A 14,737-nucleotide genomic window follows, 5' to 3' on the forward strand; every position below is an offset into this window, starting at 1 on the left:
GCACAGGGTCTTGCCAGCTCCCGCAAGTACAGCCCTAACAGAAGTAGCTGGGCCACTGGAACACACCTGCAGTAAGGACAGCGTTTCCCTTTGGCTTGTGGCAGCGCCTCCGTCATCCATCGCCAGTCTTGCCAACTTGCACCAAGACCAGGAGTGAGACTTGACTGCCTCTGTTCGGATCCAGTCCCACACAAGATGATTCGCTGCTAGAATCCTTTTCTGCCTTTTAAGTCTCCGGTTTTTGCTGTATACTACCTACTAAGTAGGTGATTTTTTTTTTCTTCGTCCCCCATTTCCAGCTTGGGTTTTGGGACAGGGGCAACAACGGCAGGGTTCCGCCAAACGCGACTTGGTTGCCGTGTGTTCACGAGATGCTAATCGGCATTCTTCAACCATAGTACTTCTATTCTCTTCACCGCGCCATTGCGCATAGTAGCGCATCTTCTAATCATCTCACAATGTCGTCCGATGCGCCGACGGCATCATGGCATCCCGCCATGATGCCCAATTATCTGGCTGCCGAACCACCTCCAAGTCTCCCAACAGAAGCTACTTCGAGTCCAACACCGAGTCCGCCGCCGCAAAATCAACCCGAAGCCGCCAGAGAGACTCGGCAACTGAGCCATGTTCATGAAGCTTCAGAAGACCACGACACGGGTGCTTGGTTTCCGGACTATGGGACTTCAAATGCCGCTTGGATGAAGAAGACTACGGACGATGCGCCAGCACCGGCACCGGCACCCGCGCCAGTCGAGGATTCAGCTGAACCTGCTCCTGAGAAGCCTGCTTCTGAGGAGAAGGCTGAAGAAACAGCGGCCGAAACTACCAATGCCTCCAAGCACCTCAGCACCATGTCCTTTACCCGAACCGTATCCTCGGAGATGAACTGGAACGACGACGATGACCCCGAGTGGAGTATCACCTCACCTGCGGCCCAGCACGACCCTTCCAAGTTCCTTCCAGAGACAGGAAGGACAAATTCGTTCCCCAATACCTCGCATTTGGAGCAGCAGCCAGCCCCAGAATTGGAACAGGCTCTCCCTGCCACTGAGGCCGAAGACTTGATTAGAGAAATCGAACAAGAAGAGGCCGCTGAAAATGCGGCCGACGCAGGCCTTGACAACCAATTTGGCGAACAGAATGACCACCAGTATATTGGCGGTAACATCACAGGGACTGCCGAGGATGCTCAGGAGGCCAGGTTCGATGAAGGACTTGCCTTGATTCCTTCAGCTGAGCCAGCTGCGCCGCAGCCTGCGAAGAACGACGGCGCCGGAGACGATTTGTTCGGAGGGGATGGGGAAAGCGAGGAGGACGACTTTTTCAGCAATGTCAAAGGGGACGAGACCGAACACCAGGATGCATTCGAGCCACAACCCCTGGAACGCAAGTCTACAATGGATGTCTTGAACTCGTTGAATGTTGGCTCAGCACATAACGGTTTCGAACCGTTGAAGGAGGCAGTCGAGGAAGAAGAGGCTGAGGATGAGGTGCCACAACCACAAGAAACCCAGGAACTCAAGGTGGAGGAGACCCCGGCTGCTTCACAGGACGAGCCGAAACCCGAAACCCAAGAGGATCTTGATGCCAAGTGGAAGGAGATGTTTGGTGATGAGGAAGAGGAAGAATTCCTCGAGTCCGATACTGAGCCAAAAGAGGAGGTGGACGCAGCTGCATTCCTGGGCAGCGATGACGAGAGTCTGCTCGATGACGAGACAGGCACGGAAGCGCCAGCAGCCCCGGGATATCAGCCAGCACCTACTGCGCCGGTTGCTACCAGCCAATATCTTCCCCAGCCGTCACCTGCAGCTGCTCCTGTAGTCAGCCCATATGTGCCGACTGGAACATCTAGGACCCCAACCCAGGCGAATCCATATTTCCCACCAGCCTCAACTATTCCACCCGCTGCTATACCTCCATATGGGGTACCTGCCTCTGCTCCCCCAGCCCAAAACTTTGGATATGGCGCTCCTCCACTCCCTGTACAGGAGAAGCCCAAAGCACAAAGCTTTGTGGATAAAGGCAAGGGTGGGTATCAATCACCATATGATCTTCCAATGGAGGTTGTGAAACCCAAGAAGCGCGCCAGCGCCTTGCCTCTTCAGAGAAACAGCTCGGCCCCCCTTGCCCCCGGACCAGTTGTCCCACCACCACCAAGAAGCGCAAGCTTATACCAGAGTCAACCCATGGCCTCTCCTCTGCCATCGAGCGGTCTTGCTGGGCCCAGTCTGGCGCGCCCTGGCTCCAGCGGCTCGTCACAAGGTCAGGCTCCTGCAGCAGCAAAGAAGACTCCACAAGAGGCCTTCTTTGAGGATCTTCCCATCACAACGAAGCCTCGTCCTGCCTCCCGCAATAAGGGCTTACCATCTCCATCTCAAACAAGTCCATATGGGCCTCCGGCACAATCAGTGCCGCCCCACGCTGTTCCGCCTCCTGTGAATCATCAAATGGCACCGCCTCCGGGACCTTTCAGCCCCCCCGGATCTCAGTCGGAGTTCCCTTCTCTAGTGGCACCCCCCAAGGTCAATCCTTATGCTGCTTTGCCTTCCAGTGCTGGCCTGGCTCCCGCACCTGCGCCTGCAGCCTCGACTCGCTACTCTCCAGCCCCCCCTGGTGCTCCACAGCCGAATGGCCATGTCCCTCCTCCGGCCTTGAGCCGCTTCTCCCCCGCTCCTCCCTCTCGACAAGCCAGTGGTACCTACCCACCACACAGCGCGGCTTCGGCGCCTCCTATATTGCCTCACCAGCCCCGTACTTCAAGCCCGTTGGCTCATTTCGAGATTACCAATGAGCGATCTAGACCACACCAGCCGACTCATCTCGCCGAGAACACTTTGGCAGAGAGACGTAGTGTCAGCTCCATGCACGATTCCAGGCTCCAAAGGGTATCATCTTTGCCCCCAACACGGGAGGTGGAGGAAGAAGACGGTCCATCCGCAGCACAACAGTCCCCCCCTGGCCGTGTGATGCCTCCTCTTCCAATGTCTCCTCCAGAGTCGAAATATGCACCATCAGCGTTTCAAGCAAGACAAACGCCGCCCCCTTCTTCTCACTCTGGCCAAGCCATCTTGTCCCCTCCCAAGCGGGCAATGTCTACCCACAGTCCGTTGGTCATGTCTCCCGAATTTGCTCCGCCACCTAGGTCACAGACACAGTCACCAGGAGCACTCTATGGCAACAGGGTCACCAAACAAGCCGAGCCGCTTCCTCGACCATCATCGGTCCAGGATCTTACGTCTCCTCACCTCACCGCATATGCCCCTCAAGTGCCAGCCCCAGCTGCCCCTGCCTCGACTTCCTCGCGCCCAAGAGGGTTCTCGCTCAACATGAATGTCATTCCGCCTACGGATGGGCGGGAGCATGATCCACTGCAGAGATGGAGGGGCGCTCCTCTTCTTTCCTGGGGCGTTGGCGGTTCAATGGTCACCATGTTTCCCAAGGAGGTGCCGCGCTATGGCATGAACCAGAGTGTCCCGTCAGTTGTGCGTAGTCCTGGAGAAGTCAAGGTCAAGAACGCCAAGGACATTGCCCCGTTAGAGGAGCGCCTAACCAAGTTCCCCGGTCCCCTCAAGGGCAAGTCCAAGAAGAAGGAGGCTATCTCCTGGCTGAGTGCGGGCATTGAAACTCTCGAGCGTGGTTTGCCCAACACTTTTGGGATGCAATCCCATCTGGCTCATGACGATAAGCGAGCGTTTGAGCGGGTTCTCTTGTGGAAGATTCTGCGAGTTTTCATCGAGCATGACGGTATTCTCGAAGGCAACCCTGCCGTTGAGAAGGCCGTAAGAGACTTGCTATCCCCCTCCCCTGCGACAGAAGCCGCGGTTCCGTACCTGAACGGGGGCGCTTCTCTTGGGCTTAGCGATTCACCCGCAACCTCCATGCGGACCGATTCCGTCGACTCGGCCACTGTTGAGAGCATCCGCCGACATCTTCTCAACGGCGAGAGTGAGAAAGCTATCTGGGCCGCGGCTGATCAGCGTCTGTGGGGTCACGCTCTTCTTCTTGCCAACGCCCTTGCTCCCAACCTGTATAAGCAGGTTGCGCATGAGTTTGTGAAGAAGGAGGTCAACTTCCCTGGCCATAACAATGAGTCGCTTGCCGCCTTGTATGAAGTCCTCTCAGGAAACCACGATGAGACTGTTGACGAGTTGGTGCCCGTTCATGCTCGTGCTGGGCTTCAGCTCGTTGCCAAGGACCCATCACTTGGGCCTTCCAAGGATGCTATGGAGGGTCTTGACAAGTGGCGCGAAACTCTCAGCCTCATCCTGAGCAACAGGAGCGTTGGCGATGCCAAGGCCATTAACTCACTCGGCACCTTGCTTTCTGGATATGGAAGGGCTGAAGCCGCTCATATCTGCTTCATGTTTGCACGCCACAACACCATCTTTGGCGGATTCGACGATCCAAACTCTCACTTTGTGCTGGTTGGATCCGACCACAAGAGGCAGGCTGAGCAGTTTGCCAAAGAGATTGAGCCTCTCTTGCTGAGCGAAGTGTACGAGTATGGCCAAAGCCTTGCCGGGAACTCGCACGTGGTCATTTCGAATCCTCACTTGGCCGCATACAAGCTGCAGCATGCATATGCCCTGGCGGAATACGGGTTCAGAGATAAAGCTTTGCAGTACTGCGAGGTCATTGCTGCGTCGATCACTGCACAGACCAAACGCTCGCCCTATCATCATCACATCCTGGAAAATGCAGTCGAGGATCTTATGAAGAGGCTGAAGTCAGCCCCCAAGGAGGAGTCCAACTCTTGGATCCCCAAGCCAAGCATGAACAAGGTCTCGGACTCGATGTGGAACCGCTTCAACAAGTTTGTTGCTGGTGACGACAATGATGAGTCTGGTCAGGGCGCTGCTGGTGATGCAGCTGAATCCGGGCCGTTTGGCCGAATTGCTGGAGGTACCCCGACTATTAGCCGGCCTCCATCTGCGAACAACCTGGAGACGTTTGGCGCTGCCATTCCCAGCTATGGCATGCCGGTCGCCTCTGTCTCCAACGGGCCTGTGGTGTCCTCGGCGCCGCCAACCAGAGCTGCCTCTCGCTATGCGCCAGGAGGCGCGGCTCAGCCTGCGGCCGGTGCTGGCAATCCGTACGCTCCACGCACTTCCATGGAGCGCAGCTCGGGCGAGTATAACCGGAGTTCCGTTGAGCTGCCCAGGAGGTCTCTGGACATGCAGTCCGGATACAGCCCGGTGAGGACCTCGTCCCCAGCTCAACAGTATACGCCATATGGCGGTGGATACAACCCTGCTGGGGAGTCGCCGCGCAGCCCACCGGTGCAGCAACAGCCTGCTCAGTTCGCTGCAGCCACACCAGGCTACCAGCCATATGGATATCCCGGTGCGCCGATCAATGGTGGGAATGCTGCCAGTGATCTGCCCACTCCCACTTCTGAGAAGCAAGGCTTTGAAACCAAGACTGAGGCCGCTGGGACCTCTGGTTATCAGGCCCCCTCGTACGGATATGAGCCGCCATCGTTCACTCCCTACGAGGCACTAAAGGAGGAGGAGAAGCCTGCATCGGAGGAGACTACTGGTGACAGCGGATATGAGCCTCCCTCGTATCAACCATACAGCTACGAACCCCCCTCATACCAGCCTGACCCGCCCTCTAACGAGGACGAAAAGTCTGGTGATGAGAAGCCCAAGCCCAAGAAGAAGAGTTTCATGGATGATGACGATGATGACTACCCTCCCATGAAGCCATCATCATCGACACCAGCGGAGAAGAGCAAGGAAGAGAAAGACAGGGAAAATGCAGAGATGTTCCGCAAGGCAGCTGAAGAAGATGGTAGGCCCGCTTTCCCCCTCTTTTTCACCAGTATAACACCGCTGACCATATCACAGCCAAACGCGCCGAAGCAGCCAAAGCGCAAAAGAAAGGATGGGGCTTCGGCTCCTGGTTCGGCGGCAGGAAATCCGACGCCATGCCCCAGCAGCAAGAAGCCGCCGGCACACCCAACAAGCCCATCCGTGCCAAGCTTGGCGAGGCCAATTCTTTCTATTACGACCCTGAGCTCAAGCGGTGGGTGAATAAGAACAGTTCTGGGGAGGACACAGTCAAGAAGGCGACGCCTCCTCCTCCAAAGGCGGGACCGCCGGGTGGTGGTGCTAGGTCTGCGACGGCTAGTCCGTCTTTTCCTCCTCCGGGGGCGGCTGATCCGGGGAGGGCCAGTGCGCCTCCTCCGAGGGTTGCGTCTGTTGGGAACCTGACGCCGCCGGGGTCGGGATCTGAGATTGGTTTGAGTGCGCCGCCTGCTGGGCCGGTGGCCATGTTGAGGAGTGCGAGCAGTACTAGCACTGCTAGTGCGCCGCCTGGTGGTGGGGCGAGACCGCCTATGGGGGGTGCGGGACCGGCGAAGAGCTTAAGCAATAGCAGTAGTATCGATGATTTGTTGGGTGCGGCGGGGCCGAGGAGGCCGGGGCAGGGGAAGAAGCCTAGGAAGAGCGCTAGGTATGTGGATGTTATGACGAAGGATTGATTGAGGATTATCAAAGGATTGGGATGGGAATAAGGGTTGGGGGAGATATGTGAATACGCTCATTATGGGGTTTATGAAAGAAGGGTATAATAAAACGGGGGGAGAGGGGGTGGGGGGTACAGTGGGTTGTACAGTTGACTGTTTTGTATTTATAAAAGCTGAGCCTTTTGTGTAATAACTTTTTGGTTTTTTGCTGGTGTTTGGTGGGTTGGGGTTGCGAATATATGGGATTCACAAGATTCTCTGTTTTATTATGGCAAATACTGTCTTGCTGTGTCATACATACTAAGGGGTATCTCTCTGTCTATCCCATTCTCGATATTAATAACGCCTTTTTCCATTGTGTCGCTGTCTGGCCCCCAGCAGTCCTAGACAGCAAATAACGCCGCGCTGCAAATCATTACCCGATATCCCATCCAGCTGCTATTCTCTTTACGAACTAAAAGACGAGACGTAATACTACCGCCTGTTAGCAACCCCCCGGTCTCAAGATCTTCATGGAGGAAAAACTCACAGTAACAACATCCTCCATCTCCCCCACCCCACCGCTAGAATGCGGCACATAGACATACAGTATCAAAGCGTGCTCATCGCTAAAACAAGCGATAACCCTCCCCTCCAGCCGTCCCACACTCAACACCCTGCTCCAGTCCTTCCCGTCGACCCTAACAGTAGCCCACTTATCCCTCCCCGCCTCTCTAAACACCGTACTCGGGTGCTCCTCGAGCGGCATCGCCAATTGACTAGGATCCAGCTCAGGGTTCTCCAGCCCGTCCCAGACAGAGGTTATATCCAGAGTGTCAGTTCTCAGCCGTAGCCGCAACGAGCCGTGCATGTTAGCTGATAACTCCAACTTTGGGTCCTTGGTCACGATGTTGTTGTGGGAAGAGGAGGAGGTAGAAGCGGCAGTCATAGCAAGCTTGGTGAACCGATCGGAGATTGCTTTGAGCTGGAGGAGGGGGGGAAGTTGGATGTGGACGTCTGGCTCGCGGACTTTGGGCTGCATGATTGTTTCTACTGTGTCTGGGTGCAGGACGCGGACGGGGATGTCCTGGGTGATGATCTTTTCGCGTTCTCGTCTCATTTGGAGTTCAAGGGGTTCAGTGGGGAAGGGGGAGGGGGTGTTGAAGGGGTCGTTGTCGTCGTCGTCGGCGGCGGATCTGGAATGAGGGGCTGCTGGGTTGGGACCCCCGGAATCTTTGGTCATTGTGTGGATTACCATCGATAACATCGGGGCGCCGTCCTTTTTTGTGAGGCGGAGGTTGGCGTTGTGGGAGTTGATGGCGGAGCGGAGGGCTCGTTGGAGGGGGGCGAGGGGGAGCTCGAGGTTGATGGTGTTGGCTGGTTCGTTGGATTGGAGTTGGTAGTTGTCGAAGATTAGGTCTGCTGAGAGGGAGCTAGATAGAGGCGTTAGCTAGCTAGTAGAGGGTAAATGGGGAGAAGGGGGGACATACGCCCAGACTTGTGATCCCACCTCTGGGATCACGGTGAAGCGGACCGTGTCATCGTCGAGACGGATCCAGGCGATCTTCTCGAGGGAGTTCAAGGCTGCGGCGAGCTCTGCGAAACATGTTAGCAACGGCCCACATAAATGGCAATCAGCGGGCAATAATTTGGTGTGGTAATTTACTTGAAAAAGTCCTGATGTTCTTGAGATCCGTCTTGAACCGCATTTTCAATCCTCATACATGGCACATCACAGAAAAAAGGTAACACATGTGAGATGAAATGCAATCAATTAAGTTGTGCCGTCGCGTCGTGTCAGATCACAAGCTTACATCCATGGTACACACACTAAAGCTAGTGCGGGGTAGTACCTGGGGTTCCTGATCTGCCCCGCTATGCTTCCCTAGCTCCCCCGCCTAGATAAACCCCCCGTCCAGCTGTAGTCTATCGATGACAATTAAAAAGAAATCAGCCAAACGGCGCCTTCGTAGAAAACCAAAGCAGAATCCAAGTTCGTTGTAGCTGTACCCTGGCGCCTACCAAAAAATTCCATAGATATCCCCCACATGGTCGTTCATCCGTAACCCGTTTGTACACAATATTGCGTTCATGTCATCATACACAGTCCATCACTTCATCCCGTTATACCTCCTGTGGAGCTTGTGCTTTCCACCACCTCTCCCATCCCGAATCCCTCGCTCTAGCCAGGTCCGGCTGGCCCCATAGCCCCGTCACATAAGGGGGATACTGTGGTGCCTGCCGACGATTCTCTCTTCTCCGGCGAGGGTTCAGTGCGTCGGCAATATATCGAAAAGGCCTCCATAGACGGCTCCTCTTCACCATGTACCCTGCCTGGACCCTCGCCTGATCGCAATACCCACAACTCTTCCAACCCAGATCGCCGAGTGCAGTTTTTTGTTTTGTAGTCGCCTTCTTCAGCTTTGAGACTGTACCAACGCATGGCATAGGGAGCACCGGGTGTCCGCAGGAGTGGTAGGCTTTCTGGCGGCAAATCGGGCATGTTGGACGGTTGTCTGCCACAGTGCCAAGATAATGCTTGATGCAATGACTTCCGAACCGGTGTCCACAAGGCAGCTCACTCCATGTTTCTGTCGTGCCTTCTGGGTTTTCTGTGCCGACTAGGTCGGTGCAGATAGGGCATGACGCTTCCGGGTCTGGGGTTTCGATTTTCTTTTCCGACTCGACCACGGTTGGCCCGCCTTTTCGGTCGTAGAAAGCTACCATTTTCCCCATTCTGCTGTTTAGGTGAAATAGCGTCTGGAGCAGAAGAAAAGATAATAAGAGGGGAGAGCTTTTGCCGATAACAGCGGCGATTTCTGTCCAAGTCCAAGGCCTGCCTGTGGCTATTTGCACTAGCGGTACAGCCCCGGGTGACATTCAGATGAGTTGAAGGGGGGTTGTTGGGAAGGAAGGAGTCCCCTTTTTGCTTTTTGAGCAGCGTTCGGCGAGAAAATAGGCGTGGAGCGGAGGGCGGACAAGGCTGCCAGCAAAAGGCAGATTGGCTGGGCTGAGTTTCTAAGCCCGAAAGAACAACATGAGAGAAACAAGCGCGAGCAAAAGAAAAGAAGTGGAAGAAAACCAGGGCTCTTGGGGACAGCACAGCTGAATGTCAAGAAGAAGATGGAGAGAGAGCAGGGCAGGCTGCCAGAATATATTTTGCACCCTCGACGTGTGAACTTCAGAACCAAACGACAACTGGTACCCGGAGCTCGGCCTCCCCAACTTATACCATCCACATCAACCTTAAAAGGCATGCGTCGAAGCAAACCTGACAGATGCCGGCGCGCCAATGAAATGACGCAGACACATGATCATGACCTCTCCCTCGACACTCTTGCCTAGGCTCAGCGCCGGTCCCGTCTGCCAATGGGGGGGTCAATCAAAGCTAACAGCTCCCGTCAACTAGGGCTACCCAGGACTCCCGCATCAACCTGCGTCCCTGAGGCGACTAAATTCCGACAGCTAGCATCTCGACGGGCTGCTTTCGTACGATTTGTGCTTTGGAGATTTTGAGTTTCTGCTACACGTCCTGGCATCCCCCAGCCCTAAAACGAAGCCGTTGTTTCTCCCCAGGCCCTCTTCTGTGCCTTCACCATGTTTGCTTCCGGAACTCCTTGAGGTGAGAGGACCTGGCCCGCAAGGTTCTTTCGAGACATGCATCACGGGTGGGGCACCTGATAGATCCACGCGGGCATCGAACCCACAGGCCACAGGTTCTCTCGAACTGCAACTCTCCGGCAAATGCAGATATGATTTGATGTATCGCTTTTCCCGAGGCTCTGGGAGGGTGTTGAAGAAGGTGAGCTCATGACTGCATTATTCTCTCTTGCCAATAGCTTTCGTGCGTGGCTTCGTGAAATGGTCGGCATTTCTTATCACCTTATCTACATGCCCCCCCCCTGCTGCCCACCCTCGCCGAACAGCCTTGGCAAGACACGGCCGCTTGGCAAAAGGTGAGAACCGACCACCGACCGCAAAACGCCACAAGAAAGTCCACTGCGCAAACACGACCGTTGACACCTTGACACCTTGACACCTTGACACCTTGACACCTTGACAGCCCTGTCACCAACCACCACGTCGCATCACGCATACACGATGGATTCCGCTCCAGCCCAGTCCACCGCGCTCGTTCGCAAGCGGACAGATACAGAGCTGATGCCACCACCTCCTCGAGCAAAACGCATCAAACGACCAAAGCGAGTCCTGGACGAGGATACCTACACCGATGCCTTGTCCCACATCATCGCCCGCGACTTCTTCCCCGGCCTGCTTGAGAGCGAGACCCAGCAAGAATATCTCGATGCCCTGGATTCCAAAGATGACGAGTGGATTGCGAGTGCTGGCCGCCGGCTCCAGCAAGTAGTTATGACACCTGGCCGACGACGAAACCTCGCGACTCCTTTGCGGCAGCCCTTGCAGACAACAACGGGTCAGACACCTCTGAATTTTGTGGGTGACACGCCTGCCTCGATCGCATCATCTTCGGTAACAACCGCGACCAACAAGGCAACAAATGTGGACACCAACATGTCTCTTGCAGCCTTCCAGTCGAAATACACCTCGGAAGACAACGAGTCCTTTTACAAGCTGCTCGACAGACAAAATCAAAAACACGTCGAGAAATACGCCTGGCTATGGACTGGAAACAAGCTGCCTTCAAAACAACAGCTTAAACAAAAGGAGGTGCAGGCCAAGTTGCTCGCTCAACGGGGCGCGACGGGTCTAACAGACGATGGCTTCAAAAAGGACCGACTCGCCATAATGGATCAGGATGCTTTTGACCGCCCAGCAGCACCAGATCAATGGAAGTTCAAGCCACAAAACGAGCTCATGTTCACGCCTGCTGGCATCGAAGGGGTGGAAACGGTGTCGGAAAGAAGAGAAAGGGAATCAAGAATGGATCAGAAGAGGGTCGTCTACGAGAACACAAGAGTGCCGGGCCCAAATCTGAAAATCACCACTGAAGATGAAGAAGATAGGTCTCGGGCTGGATCACCTACTCTATCCGAAATCCGAAACGCCATCGCCGGCAAGAGAAGAGAGTGTGACACGGAAACCAAAGCTAGCAGCGTCGCGGGAGGTGAAACGCCAAGGGTGAACGGCTATGCTTTTGTTGACGATGAAGAGCCGGAGCCAGAACCGGTCAGGAGGTCAAAATCATCAAAGGCACCGGTCATCAATCTTGGTCCGGGGGATGCAACGCCTAATCCGTTCAAAATCCAGGAACAGCGGGGACGAGAGGCGCTGCATCATCGGATGGTGGAGAGAATATCGCAATCCAAGAGAACGAGCGCAAGGCTGGGGGTGACCGGGAAGGTGGAGAGGACGCCGGCGCCCAAGTTTCCTAGTAGTCCTAAGGTTGGAGCTCCGGGGCTTACACCTGCTGCGCAGAGGTTGTGGGGGAAGATTGGGGGTTCTGGGAGGGGGAACGAGTCGCCGTTTAGCGGGTCGGTGAAGGCGACTCCGAGGGCGGCGACGCCCAAGCTGAAGGGATCGGGGCTGAAGAGTATGGGGAAATAGATGGGGCGGCTGCATGGGAATGGGAGTTTGGCCTGTGATACCCTAGAGTTCTCCATTTGGTTTGAATGTTTTGTACTAGCATTTTAGATAGCGACGTGGCTTGTAGTCGGGAATGTACAATGTATTACGGAATATATGATGGTACTTTTCTTGAGGTTCTCGTGGTGGTATTCCAAACGCGCGTGGCCATCCCGCGCCCGCCAAAAACAGTGGGGCTGGTTATGTCCCGAGGCCACGGATCACTACCGGCCGCCAGGCAGGGGTCCCCGGCTCAGCTTTGGACAGGGGCTGGATCAACGTCACTCCCAAATTTTTGCGGCTCTTTCCAATTTCCTCGGCTCCGTGCCCACGAACCGGCTGGCTCCATTCGGAGTTTAGAACATCCACACAGTCTACGATATCACTCACCCGGCCTCACAATATGAGAGGTGTATCGCAGCACAATATCTCTCGATAACGACTTTCTTTTTTTTTCTTTTTTTCACAATCGAGAATTGAGGGATCAACTGCAGCGCAGAATGAGGTTAGCGGACCTCCTCGTCGACCTGGCCGCCGTGGCCAGTGCGTCGAAAAGCGTGGCGGCCAAGCATGTCGCGCTGAGGGCGAGGCAGGTGGAGAGGTATGGGCAGACGTCGAGTATATTGAGGGATGCTCTTCTCGGGAGGCAGAAAGCAGCACAAGGTCAAGAAGAGGAACCTCCAAATGTGGAGAGGGGGGATGAGGAAAAAGCAACACCACCAGCAGCAGCCCAAACTCACCAGCAGCCAGAGCCGCCAAAAGAAAAGGAGGTGTCGGGTGGCGTTCCCAAGGAAGCACCACCGCCGCCGCCGCCGCCGGAAGAGACAACACAACCCGCTCCTACCCCAGAAAAGAAACGCCCAACCCAAGAATTCAAACCAGCCCCCTGGGCAGAAGGTTCCATCGCCCTTTTGAAGCAGGGGTTTGTCCCGCCAAGAAGACCACCAACTTCCCTCCCCAGCATTGGAAAACAAAAGATCGACATCCCTCTTCTGAAAGTTGACGAGACAGAAGAGGTAGATGTCAGTTCTCTGTTTCACACGTCTAAGGGGTCCAAAATCCTGGAGGCCTTGAAGTCGAAGGAGGACGAAACCAAAGAAGCGGCAGGGGAGTACGTCCAGGTTGCTGAGGCTGGCAAAGCCGAAAACAAGGTGGTTGAAAAAGAAGAAGAGCAGCCATCAAAGGAGGTTGACGCAGCGCCGGCGGTGAAAGACGTGATATCCGAACCGACCAAAGAAGTCGTGGCAGAGCCAGTAAAGGAAGTCGTCTCCAAGCCTTTGGAGGAAGCCGTTTCGGAACCCATCAAAGAAGTCGTCTCCGAGCCTCTGGAAGAGGTTCTCTCAACCCCCGAAAAAGAAGCCACAGCAGAAACCACTCCCCCCCCACCACCACCCGCACAATACGAACTCCGCGAGTCCCGAGTCCCCTCCACCCGCCTCGGCCGGCTCTGGAACTACGGCGGCCTAGCAGCAGGCATGCTTGCCGGCGCAGTCACCGAGTCCGTCTCCCGCACCTTCAACGGCTCCTCCTCCTCCTCTTCTTCTTCCGTAATGCTCTCCCCATCAAACATGACCCGCATAGTCAGCAAACTCTCCCGCATGCGCGGTGCAGCCCTCAAGCTAGGCCAGATGATGTCCTTCCAGGACGCAAAAATGCTACCCCCCCCTATCCAAGAGGTCTTGCAGCGTGTCCAAGACAGAGCAGATTACATGCCCTCCTACCAGCGCGACCGTGTCCTCGGTCAGAACTTGGGAGAGAACTGGAGGGAGCTATTCAGTGAATTCGACGAGAAACCTATTGCAGCCGCCTCGATAGGGCAGGTTCACCGCGCGGTGTTGAAACAGTCTGGGGAGAGGGTTGCAGTCAAGATTCAGTTCCCGGGTGTGGCGGAGAGTATCAATTCTGACTTGGACAACATTGCCGTGTTGCTGACCGCGACAAAGCTGCTCCCGAAGGGGTTGTACTTGGATAAGACGATCGAGAATGCGAGGTTGGAGCTGGGGTGGGAGTGTGATTATGAGCGGGAGGCGGGGTGCGCGGAGAGATACAGGCAGAACCTGCTGTCTGATGAGGTGTTTGCCGTGCCGAGGATCTATCCCGAGGCGAGCGGGAGGCATGTGCTGACGATGGAGTGGATGTCTGGCACCGGAGTGACGCGCATCGCACCAAACCTGACGCAAGAACAAAAAGATTGGATCGGGACGCAGATCTTGAGGTTGTGTCTCAGGGAAATCACAGAGTTCAAATTCATGCAGACGGACCCGAACTGGACGAATTTCTTGTACAACCCCCAGGAAAACAAGCTGGAGCTGTTGGACTTCGGGGCGTCGAGGGAGTACCCTGACTCTTTTATCAAGCTGTATGTCCAGCTTTTGGAGGCTTCGTCACGGAATGATAAAGATGCGGTGAAGGAATTGTCGGAGGAGTTGGGGTACTTGACTGGTCATGAAAGCAAGCAGATGCTCGAGGCGCACTTGACGAGCGTGATGACGCTCGCGGAACCGTTCATGGAGACGGCGCCGGAGGTGTACGATTTTAGGGATCAGACGATTACGGAAAGAGTGAAAGCGCAGATTGGGGTCATGATACATGAGCGGTTGGCGCCGCCGCCCGAGGAGACGTATTCGTTGCACCGGAAGCTGTCTGGCGCGTTTTTGCTGTGTGCGAGGTTGGGCAGCAGGGTGAGGTGTAGAGAGTTGTTCCAGGACGCTCTGGAAAAGTCGGGGTATAAGAAGGACTGATGGA

General features: G+C 55.4%; 5 protein-coding genes across 5 annotated transcripts; 3 read left to right on the top strand and 2 right to left on the bottom strand.

Annotated features, from left to right (window-relative positions):
• Nucleotides 1–109: 109 nt before the first annotated feature.
• SEC16 (vesicle coat component) lies at nucleotides 110–6,582 on the top strand. The gene is made up of 2 exons (XM_062876696.1): nucleotides 110–5,793; nucleotides 5,850–6,582. Exons 1-2 carry the CDS (start codon nucleotides 459–461, stop codon nucleotides 6,482–6,484), a joined length of 5,970 nt encoding a protein of 1,989 aa, XP_062735316.1. The 5' UTR covers nucleotides 110–458; the 3' UTR covers nucleotides 6,485–6,582.
• A 128-nt stretch (nucleotides 6,583–6,710) lies between these two features.
• On the bottom strand, nucleotides 6,711–8,205 carry hus1 (Checkpoint protein hus1). Its single transcript, XM_062876697.1, has 4 exons — nucleotides 8,115–8,205; nucleotides 7,939–8,044; nucleotides 6,999–7,881; nucleotides 6,711–6,943 (listed from the first exon to the last, which is right to left on the bottom strand). Exons 1-4 carry the CDS (start codon nucleotides 8,155–8,157, stop codon nucleotides 6,917–6,919), a joined length of 1,059 nt encoding a protein of 352 aa, XP_062735317.1. The 5' UTR covers nucleotides 8,158–8,205; the 3' UTR covers nucleotides 6,711–6,916.
• Nucleotides 8,206–8,572: 367 nt separating this feature from the next.
• QC761_209590 (uncharacterized protein) lies at nucleotides 8,573–9,184 on the bottom strand (the record flags this gene model as incomplete). Its single annotated transcript, XM_062876698.1, has 1 exon — nucleotides 8,573–9,184. The coding sequence occupies one exon, from the start codon at nucleotides 9,182–9,184 to the stop codon at nucleotides 8,573–8,575; it is 612 nt and encodes a 203-aa protein (XP_062735318.1).
• A 1,365-nt stretch (nucleotides 9,185–10,549) lies between these two features.
• QC761_209600 (uncharacterized protein) lies at nucleotides 10,550–11,974 on the top strand (the record flags this gene model as incomplete). The annotated part of the gene is made up of 1 exon (XM_062876699.1): nucleotides 10,550–11,974. The coding sequence occupies one exon, from the start codon at nucleotides 10,550–10,552 to the stop codon at nucleotides 11,972–11,974; it is 1,425 nt and encodes a 474-aa protein (XP_062735319.1).
• A 518-nt stretch (nucleotides 11,975–12,492) lies between these two features.
• QC761_209610 (uncharacterized protein) lies at nucleotides 12,493–14,733 on the top strand (the record flags this gene model as incomplete). Its single annotated transcript, XM_062876700.1, has 1 exon — nucleotides 12,493–14,733. One exon carries the CDS (start codon nucleotides 12,493–12,495, stop codon nucleotides 14,731–14,733), a length of 2,241 nt encoding a protein of 746 aa, XP_062735320.1.
• Nucleotides 14,734–14,737: the final 4 nt, after the last annotated feature.

Source organism: Podospora bellae-mahoneyi, chromosome 2, assembly GCF_035222275.1.
Source record: "Podospora bellae-mahoneyi strain CBS 112042 chromosome 2, whole genome shotgun sequence".
Classification (NCBI taxonomy): domain Eukaryota; kingdom Fungi; phylum Ascomycota; class Sordariomycetes; order Sordariales; family Podosporaceae; genus Podospora; species Podospora bellae-mahoneyi.

Coding starts and splice junctions, on each gene's coding strand:
- SEC16 (XM_062876696.1), top strand. CDS start 459: ATGTCGTCCGATGCGCCGACGGCATCATGGCATCCCGCCATGATGCCC. Junction 5,794..5,849: donor CAAGGCAGCTGAAGAAGATG/GTAGGCCCGCTT, acceptor ACCATATCACAG/CCAAACGCGCCGAAGCAGCC.
- hus1 (XM_062876697.1), bottom strand. CDS start 8,157: ATGCGGTTCAAGACGGATCTCAAGAACATCAGGACTTTTTCAA. Junction 8,045..8,114: donor GAACATCAGGACTTTTTCAA/GTAAATTACCAC, acceptor CATGTTTCGCAG/AGCTCGCCGCAGCCTTGAAC. Junction 7,882..7,938: donor GTGGGATCACAAGTCTGGGC/GTATGTCCCCCC, acceptor GCCTCTATCTAG/CTCCCTCTCAGCAGACCTAA.